The sequence below is a fragment of the Eschrichtius robustus genome, chromosome 6 (genome assembly GCF_028021215.1).
Source record: "Eschrichtius robustus isolate mEscRob2 chromosome 6, mEscRob2.pri, whole genome shotgun sequence".
NCBI lineage: Eukaryota > Metazoa > Chordata > Mammalia > Artiodactyla > Eschrichtiidae > Eschrichtius > Eschrichtius robustus.
This window is the reverse complement of record NC_090829.1, coordinates 80,522,225-80,546,190: the sequence shown is the minus strand read 5'-3', so window position 1 is coordinate 80,546,190 and position 23,966 is coordinate 80,522,225. Positions and strand designations below refer to the sequence as shown.

At 47.4% G+C, this 23,966-nt stretch overlaps 1 protein-coding gene across 5 annotated transcripts in view; it reads right to left on the bottom strand.

Moving 5' to 3' along the window:
• Positions 1-3,676: 3,676 nt before the first annotated feature.
• The window catches only part of GPR156 (G protein-coupled receptor 156), an 88,925-nt gene continuing 68,635 nt past the window's right edge, over positions 3,677-23,966 (bottom strand). For 3 of the 5 annotated variants that reach the window (XM_068546669.1, XM_068546671.1, XM_068546673.1), the window contains 5 exons: positions 22,804-22,929; positions 21,706-21,801; positions 18,118-18,354; positions 11,064-11,222; positions 3,677-6,787 (listed from right to left, as the gene is read on the bottom strand). In XM_068546669.1, coding sequence (XP_068402770.1) covers positions 5,438-6,787; positions 11,064-11,222; positions 18,118-18,354; positions 21,706-21,801; positions 22,804-22,929 — 1,968 coding nt within the window. In that variant the 3' untranslated portion in view covers positions 3,677-5,437. The remainder of the gene's footprint in view (positions 6,788-11,063; positions 11,223-18,117; positions 18,355-21,705; positions 21,802-22,803; positions 22,930-23,966) is intronic. The other 2 variants (XM_068546670.1, XM_068546672.1) reach the window with 1 other exon arrangement.

Sequence of the window (23,966 nt, the reverse complement as noted above, 5' to 3'; positions counted from 1 at the left end):
TTCCTGACTTTCAACTGTACTTTTCCCTAGGCCTGCCCTAATATTTGAGTCCTGTAGGTGGATGTTCACCCCACAGTAAGTGAACCTGACCTAGAAGGGGTTCAGGGAGAAATTTCTGCTGTCCTAGAAGTGGGCTGAAGCAAAGGGCCATCCTCACGTTACCAGATCTGTTTAGAAGACCCTTCCATCAGGAACAAATTGAACACAGGAATGGGAATTTTGATATAAAGCAAGAAAACATAAAGAGGCTTTTAAAATATAAAGCTGTGTTTCCCAAACAACTTTCTAAGACAAACACTTAATATAATGTTTACTACGTGCCAGGCATAGTTCAAATCAATAATTAATATTAACTTATTTAGCCCTCATATCTGTATGAGGTAGGTGTTATTATCCCAGTTTACAGTTGGGGAAACTGAGCCACAAAGAGGTTATGCAACTTGCTGAAAGTCACACAGTCACATGGGTGACTCTAAGCCCTGGCAGTTCATGGGGAAAATTACTGTACAAAAATCAGTGGAGAAGAGAGCCCATCTAAAATGCCTTCTTTTTTTTTTTTTTTTAAATTAATTAATTTATTTATTTTTCGCTGTGTTGGGTCTTCGTTTCTGTGCAAGGGCTTCCTCTAGTTGCGGCAAGCGGGGGCCACTCTTCATCGCGGTGCGCGGGCCTCTCACTATCGCGGCCTCTCTTGTTGGGAGCCCAGGCTCCAGACGCGCAGGCTCAGTAGTTGTGGCTCACGGGCCCAGTTGCTCCGCGGCACGTGGGATCTTCCCAGACCAGGGCTCGAACCCACGTCCCCTGCATTGGCAGGCAGATTCTCAACCACTGCGCCACCAGGGAAGCCCTAAAATGCCTTCTTTTGAGTAAGGGTCCGGGCACTATCACAAAGCATTTAAACTTTAGTGAATCAACAGCACTGTAGTTCAGTCTGCGATGAGACATCTAAGCCCTGCTTCCCAGGTGACCTCAGCTCTTATGAGTGGCCTCCCTGGGGTCCCCCTTGAGACAGTTCCGGTGAGGCCACTCTTTTCTTGATTTCTTTTGATAAACATCTGCTGAGCATCAACCCAGTCACCAGGCACAGTGCTGGGTGCTGGGGACACCCAGATAATTATAACAAGTTGCAGGCTCAAGAAGCTCACAGTCTAGCGGCAAAGCAGAGAAATGAACCAGTGGTTACGTATACACTAAAGAAAGGGCTCTGCAAGGGTTTCCCTGCCCTTCTTCATAGAAGTGAGCCCCACTTTCTCTCAGCTCAGACCGGAGCCAGCACATTCATTTACGAGAGAGGTGATGTCCACGGACAAAGCTAAGCAGGGTGCCTTTGGTTCTCTGCCTTCCTCCTTCACCACATCTCTCTCATCTCTCTCTCTGTTTTCTGGACTTCTTGTCCTCCTTCCCTTCTTTTTCCCGGCCCCCTTGCTTTTCTCTTAGTCACCCACAGACCTTTCCAGGGCCCTTCCCAAGCACTTATTCTCTGAACCTACGTGTTTTGCTAGTATATTTAGACATCCAAAGGTAAGTTAAAGAATGAAAAGGGTTGGGAAGCATTGACCCAGATCTTGTCAAACTCGTAACAGGTTATTTTGCCTCGTGACACTGGCATTTCTTTTCTCTTTGTGACCTTGATAGTGAACTGAACATTCCAAGATGTTCCCTTATTCAAATGCAGCTTGGCTGGGGATGCTAACATCAGAAACAATTCACGGAGAAAGAGATCAGAGTGGGTACCAGAGGTGAGGAAGAGCGAAGTTTGAGGACAAGTAACCTCTCTCCTGCTTTCAGTCCCAAAGCTGCCATCTCTGCATTAGACCTCCCTTAACAAAGCCCAGAGGCTGTCACTGGGAGAAGTGCAGCAGCCAGAGGGAACAGAGACAACTGCTTTGTTTGGGGCTCTGAGAAAAGGGACTCAGGAAGATGATGGTGAGAAAGATGAACAGACTGTCCTCCTGCTAGTACTGCTTGCTACTTAGTTACAAGCCTGTGAGGAAAGCATCTTTAAGAGAACACCTTTAACACAGTAACTTTGTTTAGCTTCCATTAACTCTGTCACTCTACCTCACCTCCCTCCAAGAGACTTCAAGTACTGTCTTTTTCAGAATTCAGTTACTTCTGGGTCCTTCAGTGATGTGGTTTCTTGCTCTTACCTCATCGAGAGGCAGTGAAGCCAGATGGCTCTGCCTCCCTTTTTGCTGCATTACAGGTTCTCTGCCTTCCTGTTTTCCTCTGTTTCATCCACTTACCTGCCCAGAAATCCATCCATCAAACATTTACTGGGCTCATACTCTGTGCAAAGCTCTCTGACGGCTACTCTTGAGGATACAAAGATGCAGAAGACACACTCAGTGCTTTCAGGAACTTGCAATCTGTGAAGGAGACACATCTAAATATAATAAAATAAATATAGACACAGAAGAGATTTTTGTGGAACGTGCATTGACTTTTCTCTTTACCGTTTTCGAAGTGAAATGGTTTGTTAAAAACATGCCTCCTACATCTGATGCTCTTTTCTCCTCTCTGAGCTCTGGGGAGGCCAAGTTGATCCTCTAAGGAAAGAGAGTTTGACCCGGGCCAGAGACAGGGGCAGACTTTGGGATCAGGATGGACATCTCCAACCCTAAGATTTCAATCAGCAAAGCAACATATACTTGGGTAAGAAGCAGGCTGGGCTCCATGCCAGACCTTATGACCAACAGAGGCAGGCATAGCCCTGATGACAACAGCAGAGGCAATGTTTACTTCTCTAGGATTTCTTTGCACCACGTTTCTGCCCTTTCTTCAAGAACATAACAGTCAAGAGCGGGCCAGAAGCCATGGCATACTCATCCCTTCAAGAATTTCATCACTGGATTAGCTGGTATTGAGTAAAAGATCTAGGGAAAAAGCTGGTGAGGAGTGGGTGTGGAGGTAGTACACAGTAAGCAATCGATTTGGAGACAGTATTCTGGGGCAGGAAGTTGTGGTGCTTGGCATACAGTTTTCAAACCAAATGATAAATAAGGAAAATATAGGGTAGATTCTCCATCTTGTCAACGAAGTCTAGCAAGCGTTACAAAGTCATTCTAGGAAAAATGGATGCTAGAAGCTTCTTTACAACTAAGTGTGAAGCATGGTCCCCAAAACATCTTTCTTCATTTAACTAGGGGATGTCATTTTTTCCTGGGAATGCTCTACCTGAGCCTTGAGGGATGAGTCATTCACAAGATGCACAAAGAGAGGAAAGAAATTCTAGATGGAAGAGAGATGGAGGTGTGCAAGGGCTGGGATGAGGGAACTGAGGGTGTAGGAGCAGAGACAGTGAGAGAAGCCCTGCCAGGTTTAGAGCCTGCGTATTCCACACTACTGAACAGCAGGCTGCTAGCGGTGACATACTGGGAGGAAAGGAGCTGAAGGAGGTGAAGCCCAACCACAGGATCCCCAGTGGGTGGGAAGAACTGAGGGTCTCCAGAGTGTCCTCTACCCACTGGGGCAGGTGTTTCTGGGATAGGAAGCTGCACGGGGAGACCACAGAAGAATCTGTTACAAATGGAAGCGTGCTAGAAGATACACCTGGAACCCAGGGTAAGCCAGCAGCAACTCTCATGGCTGCTGCATTTCCACTCCTTTGGCTGGTTCGGTCTTGTCTGTGCCCCTCCTCCCCAGCCCCAAGCTACAATTTCTGAAGAGACTTGCCTTGAGAGCCATTTCTTTTATTAAGGTCTCACTTGGACAGCATACAAACAGCACAAGCAGAAACTACAAGCCCACGCACAGAATAAATTATGACATTTGTATTTAAAAGTAGGCGACAGAAGAAGCTGTGTTACCAGGAGGGCCTCCTGGTCCAGTGTCTGGAGATTCACAAGGTGTCAGCAGCCGCCGACAGTCTGTGATACATCTTCTGTGAGACATTTAAAGCCACGTGCTCCCCTCCAGACATACCTAATGAGGCCCAAACTCCTGCACACAAGCATAAGTACACACACAGATGCACACACAAGTGGGGGCAGGGAACAGCCTGTAAACAACAACTAGCTCAGCAACAAGTGAAGTGGACCCAGCTGTGTTCTCCGTGTGGCTCTGGCAGCAGATGAGATCCTGGCACTTATCTTTCACCAACTCCCCGGCTGCCTTGGGAGGTGTGAGTGGGCCCCTGAGGCAGTGAGGCAGTGGAGGGCTGCTTCCCGAGGTGAGGAGCCCAGTTTTGTCATCCTGGACTGCAGGGTGAGTGCACTGCAGCTTCCTACACTACCCCTGCTTTGCTGTCTGGCCTGCCACGCTCTGCCCGCCACTCCCAGAAGAACAAGTGAAGAGATGTGCCCCAGGGAAGTCCACCCACTTGGGAGTCCTGTGAGCTGTGGCCAAGTCTCACGTGGGCCCCTACACGGGCCCCTCTCCAGCAATGTGACGCTGGGGAAGCTACCTCAGTTCTCTAAGCCTCGTAATCTCCATCTGTAAAAATGGGAACGAGAGTATCTACTTCATGGGGTTATCATAAGGAATTACCGATATTGGATATTTCCAAGTACCATGCTAGTCTCAAGGTAAATGTTCAAAACCTGTTTTCTTTCCTACCTTCTCCCCCATTTCTTCCTTTCTATTTTCCCATTTTCTGCTTTTAGGTTTATGTAGCCATCGGTGGTCATGTAGCCCTAGTTGGCATCCTCTTGACCAAGAGGGCCTCCCCAACCTCAACAGAGATTGCCAGTGTGTGCTTCCTGCTATTGCAAAACTGCACCACTGGCAAAGTCAATGCGGTGGGCCTCCGGTGCCATCTGAGCCCAGGAGAGAGATCTGGGTCACCTGTGGCCCCATGGACACCTGACTGTCTCAGGGATGATGCTGAGGTGCCACAATGGTATAAAGACATGAACACCAAATACAGGTGCACAGTTGGCTCTGAGCTGAGTCTGCCTGGAAGCTGGGACCTAGGGGTGGTGCTATTGACAAAGTTGAGCAGAAGCAAAGCCACCCCCTGCCGAGCGTGGGCCACCCAAGGACGCAGGAGATGTCTTCCTAGCAGGTCTGCCACCAAAAAGCCAGTTTGATGGACCACAGTTCACAACTCTGGTTCTGCAGAAATTCTCCTTCCATTTCTCCATCTCTCTGTCCACCCAGCCATCCATCTGGTATATATGAAGAGTTCTGTACATTATAGGCTGACCAGGACAGAAGACCCTCTGTGCTCATTTAGCACCTTTTATCCAAGGGTATCCTTTATGCGCACTCGGCTGGAGTCTTTTACAGGAATGCGGTGAGGTAGGAACAAGACAGGCAATACCCCTCTTTGTATAGATCGAGAAGTGCTCCAGGTACCACAGTGCTCAAGTGAGCATAGCTGAAACATGGTAAGGGCTGGTCCAATGCAGGGCACTGGTCTATTCCCCGAAGGCCACAACAGGCCATGGTATGGCTTGTCCCGGACAGAGCTCTATGTCCAGACTTGCTCTGCTGTTCACACCAGTGTGGGTTTCAAGTCATCTTTGAAGTTCACGATAGGCTTCGAGCGGGCCCACAGCTTTTCCCAGGAAGCCAGCCTCCCAGTAGGCTCAGGGCCGCTGTCTGACGAGCCACTGTCACTGGAATCAGAGGAGCTCTGGAAGCAGATTTCACAGTAGGGCCTGTGGCAGCGGCAGAAGAACTCGTCCGAGCTGCTGGATTCTGTGTCGAGGTAGCTGTGTGGAGGAGACAGGGAAGGGCAGCCTGGGGGCGCCGGGGACCGCTGCAGCTGCTGCTCAGGCAGGTCTGGCGAGGCTCTGGCTCGGTGTGGGGCAGCGGGGCACAGCGCCCGGCCAGGACCAGAAGGCTGGTGAGAAAGGGCTGCGCGGCTCCCTTCGGCTCTCTGGGGCTCTGTCTGGCACTGTTTGCTGCCCTCCAGGGCGTCTGGCTTGCCTTGAGGAGCTGGGAGTAGTAAAGGCTTCCCGGAAGAGGGTCTTGCTACCCTGGAATCCGCAGTTTGGGGGTCCAGGCAGGGGCTGTCCCTGTCCTGCACATTTCGCCCAGTGCGTGCCCTAGAATCAGCCCTGTTTACCCGACGCCCCACAGAGGAGGGCACAGAACCTGGCAAGTGCGAGCGAGCCCGCTGTGCCGCGCCCCTTCTCCTCACCATGTACGGGCTGAAGCCCAGCTCCTTGGAGAGGGGTATCTTCTGGGGGCTGCGGCAGGCACTGCTCTTCCAGGGCTGCTGGGGACAGGACGGGGGAGAGGGGACGGGAGCCTCAGGGCCCAGGCCCAGATCTTGGAGGACTTCCTGAAGCTTCTCCCTGATCACTGAATTCACCCTTGACAGTCGCGCCTGGGGCCCTTCTGAGTTCTCCAGCTGCCCCTGTCTCTGGGGAACAGAGCCTTCTCCACCTGGCATGAGACCCTGCTGGAGGGCCATGGGTACCTGGTCTCTTCTCTCCGCACCCGGGCTTTGCTCAGCCCTCGGCTTCTGGCCGCAGCCTAAATTTAAATGATCAGAAAAGTCTTGAGAGGCAGGAATTTTCTCCTTCTGCCCCGGGGAGGGGCTGGTGTCCTTCACAGGCCCCTTGAGGCCTTGTACACTTGAGGCGGGTGCTGAGGTGCTCTGGGAGTCCTGGGTGGCCGGGCTGGTATCATTCAGAGAGTCAGAGAGACATTTCAAAGACCCCTGAGCTGCTAGGCTATGGGGAGGGGCTGCAGCCAGGATGTCCTTGCTGTGGGAAGAGGCAGGCGGGACAGCCCCCTCGGGGGGGTCATAGGTGCACTCAGCTGACATCAGCCTCACCAGCTTCTCTTTGGCGTTGTTTACTTGTTCTTGCAGGCTTTCAATCACAGCATTTTTCTGTAAAACAAAAGCAAAACCATCAACAAAAGATGCTGCTGAGGGCTTTCACACTGTCTCCCATGGTGGAGAAAGGGTGGCATCAGAAGACATTGGTTTAAATCCCAGTTTCTCCACGTATTAGCTGGTGGTCTTAGGCTCTGAGGAGGTCCCTCCTTGAGGGGAAATGAGATGATGCATACCAAGCACTTAAGCACAATAACTGCCACGTGTGCTCAACAACGGTTTACTATGATTTACTGTTGTATGATCTTAGTCTCCCCATACATCCCCAGACTGTGGCACTGTCTGCGAGAAGGGCGGTCAGGGGAGGCACAGTCTAGCTGCCTGCTGGCTGCTGCAGCACCCTCTCAACTTTGCTCAGAACACAGGGGGTCAGGTGACGCTGCAGGACACCAGTCAGAACAGTGTTTGGGATGGCCCAACTCTGGGTATATCATACTTCTGCAAAATACAGATGACCTTGAGGCATCTCTGAAGGGGATGAAGGAATAGGGAAACAAGAATTTTGCCACTTGCTAAACAGCCTAGAAAATGGGAAGAACAAGGAGGATGGAGATTCCTGGGCCAAAGTGACAAGACTGGAGCCAGGGGTGGGGGGGGCAGTTTAGGGGGGAATGAGAATCTCAGGTTGGTGTTATCACCTCCCTCGGCTGGAACGTGCGGGTAGGAGGCCAAAGCTACCATGTGGCACTATCAGCTGTCGGTATGTCCCAAAGGAGTGCAGGCATCAGAATTACTGGAGAAGCTCAAAAAAAAAAAAAAAAAAAAAGGATTATTGGGCCTAAGTCCCTGATAGCTTGATTCAGTAGAACTAGAAGGGAGCCCAGAAGATAAATGAAGTTGGGCAGTTCTGCTAGTGAGCTGCCTACCTGCAGCACGGCTGTTAGTTGATAAACGGGCTGTGCCCGGGATGCTGGCAGGTGACAGCCGCAGAGATGTGCCTGTTCTAACCGCAGGACCGTGGGGCATGAAGTGGGAGGAAGAGTAACAGCAGGGGGTGTGCCCTGAGCATCCTTCGGTGCTACAGCAGCTGATCGTCTGGTTTAGACCTGATGTCCACCTTCTGAAATTTCTGATGTTCAAAGGCAGTGGAGCAGGAAAGAGATCATCGTGGGGAACTGACGGGTCTTGGGGCAGATGACACGGGGTCGAGAGTTTGGAGAAGATAATAAGAAGTGCTTGTCCGAATACCAAAATGCTGCGTCTCTGCTGTCATCCTCTTTAGAAGCTGAGGATGAGCATTTGGACGTCCATTTATTATGCCCTAGAAGTAAAAGGATGTTTCCCTTCTTTAGGATTCCTGACACAGCTCGCCTATCAATTGAATTTGTGGTTTCTTCTCAAGTAGATATGGAAGAGTTGCCCAGAAGTGAATCTTTGAGGGAACAGTAAATTAAGTAAACTAGTCCAGCAAGAGTCTTCTGGCAGCAACTCCAAGGCAAATCTACTGCTCCCTACTTATAAGCAGGAAGGTGACTTTTCTGATTATTGGTACTCCCAGTTTCATCCTGGTTTAGACTTCTGTTATCCTCAGGAGAGAGTCCCGGTCCAGTGAGCAACTGGTGAATAAGCGGAAGGGCTTGCAGCTGAGCACCTGCCTGATCATTCTCCCTTTTCCCCAGCCACAGAGCGGTAAGGGCTGGGCGTTGTCGCGGAAGTGTAGGTGACTCAAGGACTCGCCAGGCGCGGAGCGGGTGAGTAACAAGAAGACAGTCACTCAGGCTCTTCGTGATATCTGGGTGGTGCCAGGTATCTGAGCATCTCACAGGGGTGACTGCGCTGGCTGCACTGCAGGGACCCCAGCTCTATTCCTCCTCACCAGCCCTTCCTCGTGAAGCCCACCCGGCACATTCTCATGCTGGCTTCAGGAGGCCCTACCGCCTCACAGAGTTGGGAGGGAGCCATCAGCTGATGACAGCTACGCCAGCAAATGAACTCTGAGTGCTGCCTTTTTGTGCCTTATCCACAAATTCCTTAGAGTATGGGGAAACAGTATAAACCTTGAGCTGGGAAGAATGCTCTTCTCTAGCAAACCAAACATCTGAAGCTGGCTGGGGACAGATTTAGAAACATCAGCCTAATCAGTAAATCTCCCTTCTTACAGAAAAGGAAGTGGGACTCTGTTTTCACCATGGCTGCACACTGATCAGAAGCGTGGTTTGCCACTGTGAGACCAAAATGTGACTGACCATGGCAGCTGCATTGAAACGAGCTTATTAACGATCACTTTTGGCACACCCAGGGAAGCAAAACATCCACAGGCATGTTTCGTAAGGTGCAGGCCACAGGGAGAAATGGAATCTCCCCTTCTTTCTGTGTTTCAAGGAAGAAAAGTAATAGGTGCATTTCCTCTCCTGCAGAGCGTAGAAGGGAGGTTCTTCAAGCTCTGGGAAGGTTCTACCTGCTGGCCTCCACACAGCCTGGGATGTCAGGGATGGATGTTGCCCCAAACAGCCTTTGGGGACCACTGCCATGGGGAAAGGGAGGCAAGAATGAGAAAATGGACTGCCCAGATGGTGCGAAAGTAGGAGGAGGACACCAGGGCGGCAGAGGGGCTGCAGAGGAGGGAAATGCAGCCGAGAAGCTGGGGTTACGGAGATTCTTGTGTTCATCCACTGGGCAGTGCTGGAGCTGGGGATTCAGATACCAGAAACTCTCTAGGCCTGCCGCAGGGCTCTGGGATGGGCTGCTGGTTCTCAGGCCTGCTCTGGGAAAGGTGTTCCAGGTGTGGGGTGTCAGGGACAGGAGTCCAGCATTTTACTACCTAAGCATCTGCTCCCTATTAGGGCCCTGCCTCTGCAGACTCAAGGCATCTTTTTGGTAGAGTGGATTCAGTCACTGCGTGGGAAACAGGGTAGCATGGCAGGAGTACAAAAAGAACGTCACAAATTACCATAAGGCTAAAGAGTCAGGCCACTTGGCTGTTCCAACATTAGCTGATTGTGAATGAAAACCATCCTGGGTGTTCTCGCCAAGTTTCTGGCCTTCTGTTTAGCTGAAAAAAAAATGTTTCTTTGAAGACTTCAGAGAGTATCAATGGCAATGCTACTCCCTTGCCAGGTGGGAAGAAATCTGGCTCTGAAAAAAGGTCCTGAATGCTTGATAAATAGTAAAGAAATGGACAAGTATTACTCTGATGGATAAAAAAAGGTCCAGAACCAAGGGAATGGTGCGAGGGACTGAGGGTGCCTGGGGAGCTGAATCCCTTCATTGGTTACGTTTCTTAGGTCCCCATGACACCATCCTTTCGCACAGGGACTATTGGTACCCAGTGTCAGTCCAATACGAAAAAGCATAATTTCCCATATAGCACCTACTCAGGTATGTTCTCTACTAAAAAAAAAAATATGGAATATAATTTAGTTAGTGTGAAAAAACTGGCTAATTCCTCTGGGCCCCATGCCTCCTCTCTGAGGCGGTGCAGCCTCAAGCTTTCCCATGTGCTTTCTTCAAGCCCACATCACTCTGCCCAGTTCTGGGAGAGGTGCCAAATCTGGCTGAAGAACAGAAGAAAGAGGACTGCGGGCTCCCTTGTCCCTGCCTTGGCGCTACTGTGATATTCAGAGGCTCTATTCATCCTTCCTCCCCGTCTTTAGACACCTCTTAATTTTCTGGGTTGGTAGGATGATGAGATTTCTAGTTAGCACCTGGAAAAGACAGTAAGGAGCCCCATAGGATCTTGGAAACAAGGGCACAACTCCATGTAAAGAAAGAATGTATCATACAGCAGAAGCTAGCATCCACTACTCCTCAGGGCCTTTACAATGCTGTTCCCCCACTTGGAATGCTTTTCCCTGCACTCTTTGCCTGGCTAATTTGTAGTTAACCTTCAGCGCTCAGCTCAGAGAGTCTTTTCCGACCACTCTAAATTAGGTTCCCTTGTCCTCACCACTCTTTCTTCCCACTCTGATTTCTCCCTTCATAATTCTTATCACCATTTATAACTATATGGCTACTTGATCAGTATCTATTTCCTCCACTACACTGTGAGCTCCATGAAGGTAGGGACTCTGTTTGTTTTGTTTGTCAGCACTTAGCACAATGCCTGGCACACATCTGTCCAATGAATGAATGAAGTGGGTGGGTGAGGGTCAGCAATGGGAGGGGCACTGGGGAAACGTTGAGGTTTTGCTTGCTGCTAAGGGAGACCAGAATGGCTAGGAATTGGGGAAATGGGAGAAGGAGAAAGAATGTTAGCAATGAGGCATATGGGGCCCACCAATGCATGACTGGAGTTCTTTATAGAGAATCCAGCAGGCAGGGTCTCGCTTACTTCTGTGAGGAGTCTCTCCATGGAGTTTTTCTCTCCTCTAACGTGGCAACTCTGTTCCTCACCATACTGGGTGTGCAAGCTTTTGCTAGGAGTGCTGAAATATTTGGCCATGCGTCTGATTGTTTGGTTTTCCTCTTCAAATGCCTTCCATTGCTTCAGCTGTTGGATAAAAGAACACATGTTATTTATTTAATTACACACCCAGAAACACATTCTCTCACTCTTTCTCAAAAACACCAAGGAATGACAGTGTCATAGATAAATGCACAAACTATTCTCTCCTCAAAATGTACTTTACTCTGGAAAGGTCAGACAGCAATGACAGAAGGTTTAGAGAATGTAAAGGTTATATCATTTAAAAAATGCCAAAGGAAGATGACAGGTTGATGAAACAGAACAATCGGCTGGACCCATCTACCAACCCACTGCTGGACTGGTCAAAGAAAACCAGAGCTGAGGTGGACTTCTAGAGCCACATTCTCAAGCCAGAGTTTAGGAGCTATAACAGGGTTGAGCAATCTAAACACTGTATGTTTCAAATGAAGCTGGTTTTAGTTGTATGCAGCAGTTCTTAATTATTCTCATGTGTTGAGCGACGGTGTGCTTACTGCTATTGAAAACCCAGTTCCTTCTAGAGGACTTTCTAAAAAAAATTTAATTTATTTTTTTTATACAGCAGGGTCCTATTAGTTATCTATTTTATACAAATTAGTGTACACATGTCAATCCCAATCTCCCAATTCATCCCCCCACCACCACCACCCCCCCCAACCCCTGCCTTCCCCACTTGGTGTCCATACGTTTGTTCCTTCTAGAGGACTTCTAACCCAAGTCAGTGATCAAGGCTCAGAGAAACAGAAAACCACAAATGTCAATAAAAATCAATAAAAATGATAGAACATCAGGTCTGCGATCTGTCTTTTTTCCTTGACAAATGAGGAAAGACTCAGAAGGAGGATGATTTGTCTAGGTCCACATGGCTACTGGGCAGCAGAGTCACAGCTGTAACGAGGGCACTGCGCCACGCTGCACGTCCTCAACACAGCTGAGGAAGAGAGACTGTCAACGGTGAGGGTCCGAGGGAACGTTTTTCAGGAGATACTGGTTTTGAGAACCAGTCCATGGATGCACGGGCTAGTTTAGTTTAACAGGGATGGGACTGAACAGAGAACATTCACAAACAGGGGCACGCTCCTGGGCCTGGGGGACACTGTCTCCTCCTGGCGAATGCCAGGGACGTGATGCCAGGGGAGGCCACCGTGCTGGAGGCGTCTCCTGTTCCCTTAGGGATTCTCATGATTAAGAGCCCTAGTGATGGACGCTGGGCACTCTGGGACCTTAGTTCTAGAAACCATGTTGAGATATCTGTGGGGAACCTCACAGGGATCCTGGGATGTCTTTGCTCGCTCATCAAACATTTACTGAGCTCTGACTATGGAAGGTAACCTGAATTTGGTAAATCTCAGATAGGATTCTAAATCCTGCCATCAATTTCAATACCACATTCTGCCCAAGTCCTCTTGGGTCCTCTGTTAACTCGGCATGAGTCCTTCATGGTACCAGGAGTCTGTGTGACCTGTGCTGGGTCGGGCCAGGAACCTGCCCTGTCAGATGCCCTTCTTGAAGGCCCCCTCCCCAGGGTGCTGTCCTCTCAACACCCTGCTCAGGAGCTACTGGAGCCCAGCACTACGGGGTCACTGTACGGCCATGGGTGGATGGCGCTGACCCCCAGCGCTGCTCTCCTAGCACTGGCCCTAGCAGTGCTGCACTATCTCTGTGCCTCCTCAGGGCCCCCTTATTTCCCTAGCAGCACAGCTTTTCCTTTCTCTCCCCCCAGCACCTCCAGACCAAGCCCTCCCTGCAGAGCTGCTGGAGGAACTGCTCAACATTGGTGTAAGGGCACTTCCAAGGCTTTTGGTCTGTCTCACCCTAAGCTGGCTGGGTGGAGCCAGGGTGGCCCTTGACTAAAGCCCCCTGCCCCTCCAACCCCCTCCCCCTTAATTCCCCATTTGTGAAGGTCCTGGTCCTTAAGACTTGACTCTTCAGGATTTCTGGAATATGGCTAGAAATGACCCTTAGGTCATAATTTCAGGACCTCCCCACGGCCCTTCCTTCAGAAGGACAGGGAGTCTTGTTTTCTCAGTATCTGGGTATGTGTGTGTAGCAGGCAGAAAATGGCCCCCCAAAGACGCTTCCCTCCCAATCCAAGAACTTGTAAATATGTTACCTTACATGGCAGAAGGAATTCTGCATATGTTATTGAGTTTAAAACTGTGAGATGGGGAGATTATTCTGGATCATCCAGGTGGGCCCAATGTAATCACAAGAGTCCCTATAAGAGGGACGCAGGACAGGAGATGTGACAATGGAAAGAGACGTCAGAAAGAGAGACTTGAAGATGCTGTGCTGCTGGCCATGAACATGGAAGAAGGAGCCGTGGATCGAAGAAAATGCAGGAAAATGCACGGAAACAGATTCTGCCCCAAAGCCTCCGGAAGCAAGGCAGACCTACTAACAACTTGATTTCAGCCAAATAAGACCCATGTTAGATCTCTGACCTCCAGAACTATAAGACATTAAATGTGTATTGTTTTAAGGCACTCTGTTTGTGGGAATTTGTTACAGCAGCAATAGGAAACCAAACAGTGGGATTAAATCTCGGGTCTTTAATGGGGTGCACCGGGGTCCTTCAGAAGTTCACCCCATGTGCCTCTCTCACCTCCAGCCACTCTCCCCTTGTTTCAATTTGTGCTTCGAAAAGAGCAAAGACTCGTGGTGTTCCAAACACCTTCTCTTCTCTCTCATACCTCTCTGCCTCTGTCAGAGGGCTTCCCCCGTCGGAAATGCCACCCATGCCCTTCCCCAGTCTGCGCTGTGAACATTTCTTACTCCTCATTCAAGGTGGGCCCAAGCACCTCATTTTCTGAGACGGTGTCACCGAGTTCCCAGACAGGCTGGGGTACCCCTTCCTTGACATCGTGTAACATCCTCAAACACTTAACACAAGGGTTATAAATCCTTTCACGTCAGCTCCCAACTAGACCTCGAGTGAGGCCGTGTGTTTAACTGCCTGTTCCCAACAGTTAATATTTGCATGGACAGATACACGGACAAATGAAGGAAGCTTTCCTTTAAAAAGCTCATCTGTCTGGTAAGGGTGCTGAGACATTTACAGAGGACTATAAGGCAGAGTAGAAAGTCGTGAGTACCTTCCTGGAGGAGCAGATGAAACACTGCGGGTTTAGAGGATAAAATAACGTCCTATCTCAGGACCCACCTGCCTCTCAGAGGTGGAGGGAGGGGAGGGGGTGTGTGGGAGGATGGGTCACATCTAAGTCACAAAAGCAGAGGCTGGCTCACTACGGGTGATGACCTCAGCGTCTGGCCTAAACACTTAGGCATTTCCTGAGGGCCTGTGGAGAATGCTACTTAGTCCACTTAGCTCTTCAGTCACATCGTCCATTTCACCCAGCTTTCTGGCACCGCCTACCTGCCCTTGAGGTGTCTGTGCCTTTGCTTTCATAAATCCCTCCCATCACCGTCCAGTCTGAAGGCTCAGTAGCAAGAAAGAAGCCTGCCTCCCTGCTCCCTTCCCTCTCCTTGTGGCTCTCCTCACACACTTCTCCAAATTTGCTCAGCTGTCCTACCAGTCTCTGGTCTCACAGGGAGAATCTTTCTTCAACCAAAGGCCACAGAGTCAGAGGGGAAAATCAATTCAGGGGCACACAAAAAACCTGAAAAACCTCAGTTACTTTTATATTTTGAAAAACAATTTACCTCCTACACCTAAAATACAATTGACTATAAAATATATTTTTTTGTTTCAGATCATGGTCAGTTCAAGAGGAGGAAAAGCATGAGAGAGAAAATAGAAAAGATACAGTATGAGAAAGGAAGCTCAAGACAGCTAGGAAGACTGAGATAGAGAGAAGGAAAGAGAAAGGCCAAAAGAGTCCATCTGCCCAGTTCCGGTACCCCAGCCCCAATAATTCCATTTCCACTCCCACTTCAACAAACCAAGTGCCTGTTCTTAGTTCAAACCCGGAAGACAGATTCCAAGATGAACTTCATCTTGCATTTTTATGTCTGTGTATAAGATGGAAGTGCACCTAAATATCACTATGGTCCCAGGTCCTGAGGATTTAAACACGGAGGAAAGTGGAAATCTTGTGTCTGAGGCTTAGGATACAAGAGGGACAGAGGCGAGTGTGGAGAGAGGAAACCTAAGTAGGGCCGCATCAGGGAGTTTACTGATTCACTCACTTTTCAGATGGAGGCCTTGTGTTAGATCAGGAAAGCTTTCTTCTAATAGTTCCTTGGTGATTACTTCTGCTCTAAATTATCCTGTTCTCTTTCAGAGACTCCTATTAGCTTTAAATCATATCCCTAGACCTGCTCTCCATATTTTCTAGTCTCTCATTTTTTTCCTGTGTCCTTGTTTTCTGTTTCCTTAAATTAACCCACTAATTCAGTATTTTGCCATGTCCAGCTGCCTATTCAATGCTTCTATTGGCGTTTTAAATTTAACACGATCTTTTTCATCCTTATTCAATACTTCATGATCTAAGGTTATGTCGTTTTCATAATGGTTTGCTTTAGTCAAAGAGGGGCAATAACCTTTGAATCTTATTGATAAGACTAATCAGATACCTTCTACAAACCTTCTATTTTACTTCAGAGGAAGGTAGCTTCTCTAAATCTTCAGAAATTTGTGGTCCTTTTATTGTGAACTGCAGAATCTCTTCATAGATCCTTTCCCCCTGAATTCATAGTCTTACGTGGGGAGAGCTATAGTTTCCTGGTACAGTAAATACATTCTCTTGGCTTTTCCCTCATCATCACAAGATGGCTGCCATAACTTCAAGCATCAAAAACATTCAAGGTAGGAAGAAAGTAGAAGAGGCGATGCCAGCCACCCCCATAGCTTTTTTTAGGAAAGCAAAAGCTTTCTCAGAAGCCTCCCAGAAAACCCTTGGTGTTCAAAACTGTGTTACATGGGTACACCTAGCTATAAGGGAGGCTGGCAAAGCAAGTGTTTAGCTCTTTCAGATCAAGGAACAAAGGGTTTGGCAATGGGTGGATGGGTTACCAATCAACAGTGTTGGTCCCAGGGCCTAAGGAGTGGGCTTCCCAAAAGTCTCCTCTCCACTCTCTTTTACCCATCTCCCAGGGAGGAACAGCCCTGGCATTTCATAGCCCTTTTCTGCTACATCCCAGACAAATAAGACTCAGCTCTCAAAGGCTTCCTTCAATCCAGTTCTTATAACATTAAGATTCAGCAAAAATTCCTCTAGTTTTTGGCTCAGAGGCAATGCCCATCCTTGATTTTTAGTGCTGCTGCTACAGGTTTTTCCATATTTGTTCATTCTCTTGAGTATTTTAATGAGAATTTATGAAAGGGAAAAAGAGTAAAGGGCCTCTGCCTGTGTCATACTATCGTGCTCCAAAGTGCACTCTTCACTTTTATAAATACACTGCCACCCTCCATCAGGCAACACTTTAATTACCGGTTAGCTCCCTCATGGAGAAGTCATACATGGTCAACTGGTAACTGCACTGGGAATAAGGATAGGGTAGTGAGTGTGTCGTGGGATGAGGGAAGCCTCGGGAGGAAGAAAAAGAGAACTAGAAGGGACACAAAACTAGTGCTTAATGCCAAACTCATTAACTTGGATGTATGTGGCTCAGTGGTACCCTGGGGCATAACGTGAATAATTTAACATCACTTTCCTTTCAGAGCTTATGGATTCCTTCACCTTTCTCTCTGACTCCCTTTCTTTCTGTTTGCTGTCTGGATATTTCTCCTTCTATCTTCCTCCCTTGTTTGATTTTTTCTTAATCCTCATAATAAGAAATACATTTTATTTTATTTTATTTTTTTAACATCTTTATTGGAGTATAATTGCTTTACATTGTTGTGTTAGTTTCTGCTTTATAACAAAGTGAATCAGCTATATGTATACATATATTCCCACATCCTCTCCTTCTTGAGTCTCCCTCCCACCCTTCCTATCCCACCCCTCTAGGTGGTCACAAAGCACGGAGCTGATCTCCCTGTGCTATGCGGCTGCTTCCCACTAGCTATCGATTTTACATTTGGTAGTGTATATATGTCCATGCCACTCTCTCACTTCGTCTCAGCTTACCCTTCCCCCTCCCCGTATCCTCAAGTCCATTCTCTACGTCGGCGTCTTTATTCTTGTCCTGCCCCTAGGTTCTTCAGAACCTTTTTTTTTTTTTAGATTCCATATATATGTGTTAGCATACGGTATTTGTTTTTCTCTTTCTGACTTACTTCACTCTGTATGACAGACTCTAGGTCCATCCACCTCACTACAAATAACTCAATTTCGTTTCTTTTTATGGTTGAGTACTATCCCATTGTATATATGTGCCATATCTTCTTTATCCATTCATCTGTCGATGGACACTTAGGTTGCTTCCATGTCCCGGCTACTGTAGATAGTGCTGCAATGAACATTGTGGTACATGACTCTTTTTGAATGATGGTTAAGAAATACATTTTAAATTTAGTTTTTACTTTTTCCTTATTGTAAAAAGAAAAGGAAGGTTCTACATTTTCCTCTTTTTATTCAAAAGAAAGAAAAGGCATTTTAAATTTCATAAAGACCCAAATGCACTTTTCTCTGAATGTGCAATTGCAAACAGGAAAGAAGGAAAGGTTCCTCACTGCCAGGCCAGTACAAGAAATGACGTTATCAGGATGCAGGGGGAACCGGGGATGCATGGAGCGGACTGGAGGGTGGGTAGAAAAGCAGGTCTGTGAGGCAGCCACCCAGGCAGAAGCGGTGCCACTACTTGGCTACTCTGGTCAGCCCTCCTTGCCGACCGGGAGCAGAGTGGCTCCTTCAGGACAGCGAGGCGGGAAGAACAGAGGGAGCCAGCTCACTAGGAACCCCCCCCTTCCTTCTGACTCTCTAATCAATGGCACCCAAAAGTCTCAGTAGGAAACAAAGTGAACAGTTTATCACACCCAGCAAAGTCTCCGGAATGACGGGGTGGACTGGTCCTCCAAGTTCTCCCTAGAGCATACCTGGGGAATGAAGATGAAGCAGTTGATTGTGGTTGTGCAAACAAAGATACCTCCAGACGTGAGTCCAAAGACCAGGTTGGGCCAGGAGTGCAAGTATCTGGTGACCACAAAAAGAAGCCCAGCAGCCAGCACCACGAGGTTGACCCCAACCATGATGGTTAAAGACTGATTCACGGGAGGAGAGCTGACATGGTCAGTCAAGCCAGCCAGGTAGGCCCCATAGAGCAGCAGCAGGCCCTGGAGACAAAGAGGAGAAGAACCGGAGGCTCAGAGAAGTGAAATAGCAGGCTTGGGGTCAAAGAGCAGTAGGGTTGGGACCAATTTCCTCACCTGTAAAATAGGGATAATAATACCTACCTTAAAGGGTTGCTATGAGGAGGATTTACTAAGATAGCACTTGGGACTACCCTTAGGGTGGTCCCCTTACACCTCATGTATGCGTAATAAATTTCATCTTCCTCTCCTCTGAGAATTAGTTTATCAGAGGTCAGCAAGTCAGCCATCAGAGAGGACTCTGCCAGGATGAGGCACAGGATGGGATGATACACGCAGGTAGGAGCCCGACAGAAAGGGCTGCCAGGCACTGGGAGGGCAAGGGGCGCACCACGCTGCTGGTGGTGAGGGCTTCCGCGTCCACTGTGTGCTTCTGCAATGCGTGGAGCTGAGGGGCATGCAGAAGCTGAAATAGCCCTGTGGTCCCCTTGTCAAGCCATGTGCCACGGCAGGGGAAGCACCGGAGGAAGGGGCTCTTTTTTCTAATGTTCCCAAAGGCACCATCTGCTTGCCAAGCCCTGCACCTGCAAGACTGCATCTGCCCACAAGGGATGCCTTTTTCTAATCCACACAAAGGATCTCTATAGGCTAGCAGCAGCTCTGTGCCAGTGGGTGTTTATGGGAGACGAAGAGTGAAAAAAGAAGAGAACAAAGGCAGGCCGGGACCTGGACAGGACCGTGGGACAGGCACAGGCAGCAAAGGCCTCATCTATACCCTTCACCCTCTTTGTGACATTCCCTGTCCCGCCCCCCAGAACCCAGGGCCCTATTCTTTCCTCTTTGTCATGAATGTAAACCCGCTCTCAGATTTCTCATTTGTACTACACAGAAAATGGCTCACAGCTTCTTAAAGTGCTGCCTCTCCTAGAAGGAGCTACATTTAAACAGAAATCAAAGCTTTAATCAATAATAAATAATATATAGATTCAACGTATGTTTGCTTGATTCAGGGCAAAGCTCTGTGCTGGGGTAGGTGTAGGGCAAGAAGCGGTGTTGCCAAGTGGAAGTCATGGTTCTGGCTTTTAGGAAGCTCAATCTGGTTGGGAGATTTAAGGCAAGCACATAAATATCAATGTTTTATGACACAGAATATGAAGCTGCCACGGGGGATGAGGTGGGGTGGGAACTACAGGGATTCAGAGGGAGAACTAATAATAAACGTAAGGTCAGGTATCAGCAGGGTACCTGCCAGTGACCCTGAAATCACACAATCTGACCAACTCCATCTGCAGAGATGGCCCTTAAGACAACTTTTTGGAGGACTGGCTGTGCCTACAGTGAAGGAGTAAGCCCAGCAGAGATGTTGTCTGGGTGCCCCGAATGCTCAGTGTCCCAAAGGGGGCCAAATGTGGCCGCCCTGAGATCTTCAATGACTAGAGGACATACAAGTCAGCAGGCCAGTGGGAGTGGGGCCTGACTTTTGGATAACTGACGCCATCAGGTGGCATTTGGCAGAGTTAGATCATTAGTAATTTAATCAAAAGCGAATAAAATTAATTCTATGATCCTGAAATGCTCAAATCTGATTCTATTAAAATGCTTTAACTCCATTAAAATTCTTTCCAAAAGGGAATCAGGTATGAATAAAGCATCTATACATGCATGATTCGTGTCTGAGTGAATCACATCTGATATTTGTGTGTCATTCGCCCTCACTGCTGAGAAGCGTGGGGTGGCGGTCCGGGGACTTAATGCGCAGATTTGGGGTCCTCCTCAGGAGCTGCCCGTCGAACAGGGAGCCCATGGGGGCCTGGCTCAGTCACCTTCCTGATGCTCAGCACTCTTTCCCCTTTTTCTTTCTTTGTCCTATAGAAAGATATTGCAGTGAAATAAAATGGAAATGGGATTATATAAAAGGCAATGGAGAAAATAAATCAAGTTGACTTGCAGAGGGAGTTGCTATGGGGGAAGTGCTGAGTTTCTGGGGAAGGACGTGCTCTTCTACAGGGGCTCGAAGAATGGGAAAGGCACTGTGCTTTCAGAACTGTCTGGGGGCAGGGGTGGGCAGTGGAAGATGAATAATAAAAGCATCTAACATGTATTTAGCTCTTACTATGGGCCAGGAGTGAATGAAAACTCAACATGCATTAATCCTTTCAAAACTCAGAACCCTTCTGAGAGGATGTTATCATCATCCCCATTTCACGTATGAGGGAATCGAAGCTCAGGGAGGTCAAATGAGGTTCAGGGTCAGCTAGGAAGTGGCTGAGTCATTATTCAAACCCTGTTCTGTCATATTTTGAAACTCATTTTCTTAACCACTAGTAAGAAACTAGAGATAAAAAGCTATTCACTTCCTACCATTTTCTCTTAAAAATATTTCTATCAAAGTAATACATGCACATGGTTAAAAAGCAACATTTCCCTGTCCCAGCCCTGCCCATCCTCAGGCCTATTTCTCAGAAGCAACCACTTGAACACTTTCCTAGTGGTGAAGTGAGTAAAGTTTACCTTTAGAGGCCATCTATTTCTACTAGACCTCCTTTTCCTCTGCCAGCAATCAATCAACCAGGCCCCTCTCTCCTAATACTCAACAGGCAGCCTCCTGCCATGCAGGGCTCGCCTGTTCATTGAAACAGACCTGCCCTATGCCACTCCCCCCCTCCCCTGCCCCAAGCCAGATTCTCTGTCCCTCCAAGCTGAAAACCAGCTAACAGGATAGTTGGTTCTCCTTTAGTGCCCTGTATAGTATCCTGTACCCTCTGGAAATAATATCCTCCTTTTGCCACCTAACAGAGATAAATGAGTCGAATGATGGGAGATTCCGGGCAGTATGGGAGACACTTTGAGGCAGCTGGAACCACTCAAAGGACACTATGGATGTTGCCATTTGTCTTAGGGCCAGCCAGGCTTCCAATCAGAGCAAGAAAGTTAGGCAAGTGGAAGGCAGCAGGTTACCTTGACACAAATCTTGAAGAAAGACCCAAGAGGAGTAATAAGGGCACTTAAGAGAATAGGTTAAGCTGGCTAGAATGTCTCCTTATAATTCCCCTTGAAGGTAGCTGGGGAGAAAACTGGTATTGCCAAATCAATGAAAAAACCAGACCAAGAAATGGGAGAAACAGTGGGTGAATTCCACATGATTTGGGGGAGGACTCAATGAGGGAGTCCAAAGATTTGGAAACGTGACCCTCAAAACAAATAAAGAGCACAGAAATAATAAGGGTCATGGCTTTGAGATGTATGCATCAATAGAGGTCTCTTCTGATTTCAATACTCTTTGCAGAAATCACCTCATTAATTCCTATAATTCCTCTTTATATCCATTTTGTTGGTAACAGAGAGATAGTATCCCCAGGAGATGAAGTTACCAACCTTGCATCCCAAAACGAGAGCAATCCAGACATCAGAGTACCGGGAAGCACAGAAGTGTGTGCTAGTCAGAGAGCAGGACACGTCTCTCCCTGTCACCTAGAAGGGACACAGAGTCAGGACTGAGGGCACCCACAGTTACCAGGAACACACATACACAGCAGATCTTTGTAAACATTCTAGATTGTGAAATCCTCTATAGCATATAATTTCTCCCTTAATATGTAAAAACTGTAACATTTAGGTGACTCCATTAGAATCTAAATGAGAGTAACCATGAGTTGGAGGAAAAAACGACAAAGTTGGGCTGACATGTGGATTCTTGGTGCCAGCAGGGCTTACCCCTGTTATGTGCTTTGCTACCACAGTGATTCAAATTAGTGCATCAGCAAAATTACAAATTATTTCACATCCTCTTTCTGCTATTTGTTAACAGTTGAAACCTTCAATATTGAATCTGCACTGTCAAGATTCCGCTGTATTCCTCAGCTCCTTTGTCAGGCTGGAGATATAATGCTTCCTATTAATTGAACACTATATACTGGGCACAGTTGAGTCCTTTACCTGCATTGTTTCCCTTAATCTTCACCACAGCCCTATGAAATAGGTAGTATTATTATCTCCATTTTACCTATGAGGAAATAGAGACTTAGATAGGTTAAATAACTTTCCCAAGGCTGGTAAGTGGTAGAGCTGGGATTTGAATTGGGGTTGACTGACTCCAAAGAAGACCTCAAAATACTACCTTTACCTTTCAACAATTAGGGTAAAGAAGCTCTCTGTAGCTGAAAACTCTCATTATTGATAAGGTGGAAGCAGAGATAACTGCCAGGCAGATCTCTGTTTGCTGACATCTCAGCGGTTGCTGCTGGAAAACACCTGGGGCGGGAGGAGCAGTGGGAGCGGAGCAGACCCTGCAGACAAGGGGCAGGTGTTCATGGTGCCCACAGCTCCTGACTCGCCATCCTCTTTGGGTCATTTATCTTCTCGTTGGGAGGATGTCCACACAGTGAATGCTACTGGGAGAATGATCCCCGTGTACCCACAGAAGCCAGTCCCTCCGGTTCAGGAACTAGATTCTCCAGGGATTGGGCCCCTCACCGTCATACTGACACTGAGAATCTGGAGGCACTGGATGGGATCAGTCAGCACCCACGTCACGAGCAGGATCACATCTGCTATCACCAGGGCTGCCACCAACCCCAGTAGCTGCAGGTCTTTGATTATCTGCAAAACAGTCAAGGTCATAACTTTCCTTTGCTCTCTGGCTATACAACACAGGGGCTAGAGTGTCCTATGTGCTCTGAGATAAAGGCTCCAGGGTTAACCTTCCAAAGGGGCTTCAAATCCAGCCATCAAAGATGAAACAGACACTAAACACAGGCAGTGATTTCTATGTCCATATCATCATGAGCACCATTCAACATTTTCATTTGTTTGTCCTTTCCATATCCTGCCTTTTCCCACAAAGGATTCAAGGGATATTATAAAATAAATACACTATTATTTCTATATGTTTATATAGCACATAGAGAGACGTGGAAATTTTTACATAAAACTATTAACAACCATTAACCTGGAGGGTCAGATTGAGAGATGATGGTGGTGGAGGAGAGATTACTAGCATTTTCTTTAAACATATGTGAAGCATTTGACTTAATACAAAGAGAATGTGTTATTTTTGTGGTTACAAAAATAAAATTTAAAAAATGTATGCAGCAACAGGATGAAAAATATTAAGGAAAGAGACAATAAGGAGAATTATGATGAATGCTCAGGTGAGGAGAGCACACACCATTCAAGAATTGGGGCAGAAACATGGGTCTGCATTTTTGACAACCAATGAAAAGAAGGAAGCACAACTAGTTACATGATTCATGGTGTTTGTAAGATAAAAACAAATCAATTGCTGAACCAAAATGCTCCAAACCAGTGATAAGGAGAAAATCTTCAAATCAACCAGCAAAAAATGACACAGCATGTATAGAGGAACAAAGATAAGGAAGACATCAGATTTCTCATGAGATATAAGGACAAGTGAGAAAACAGTAGAGGGAAATCTTCAACTAAAGAAAATAAAATATCAACCTAGAATCTTATATCCAGAAAAAATATCTTTCAAAAATAAAGGTGAAATAAGGACTTTTTCAGATGAACAAAAGCCAAAAGAATTCAGCATTAGCACACTTGCATGAGAATGTTAGATATCCTTGAAGTAAAAGGAAAATAATACCAGATGAATATAGGGATCTATACGAGAAAAT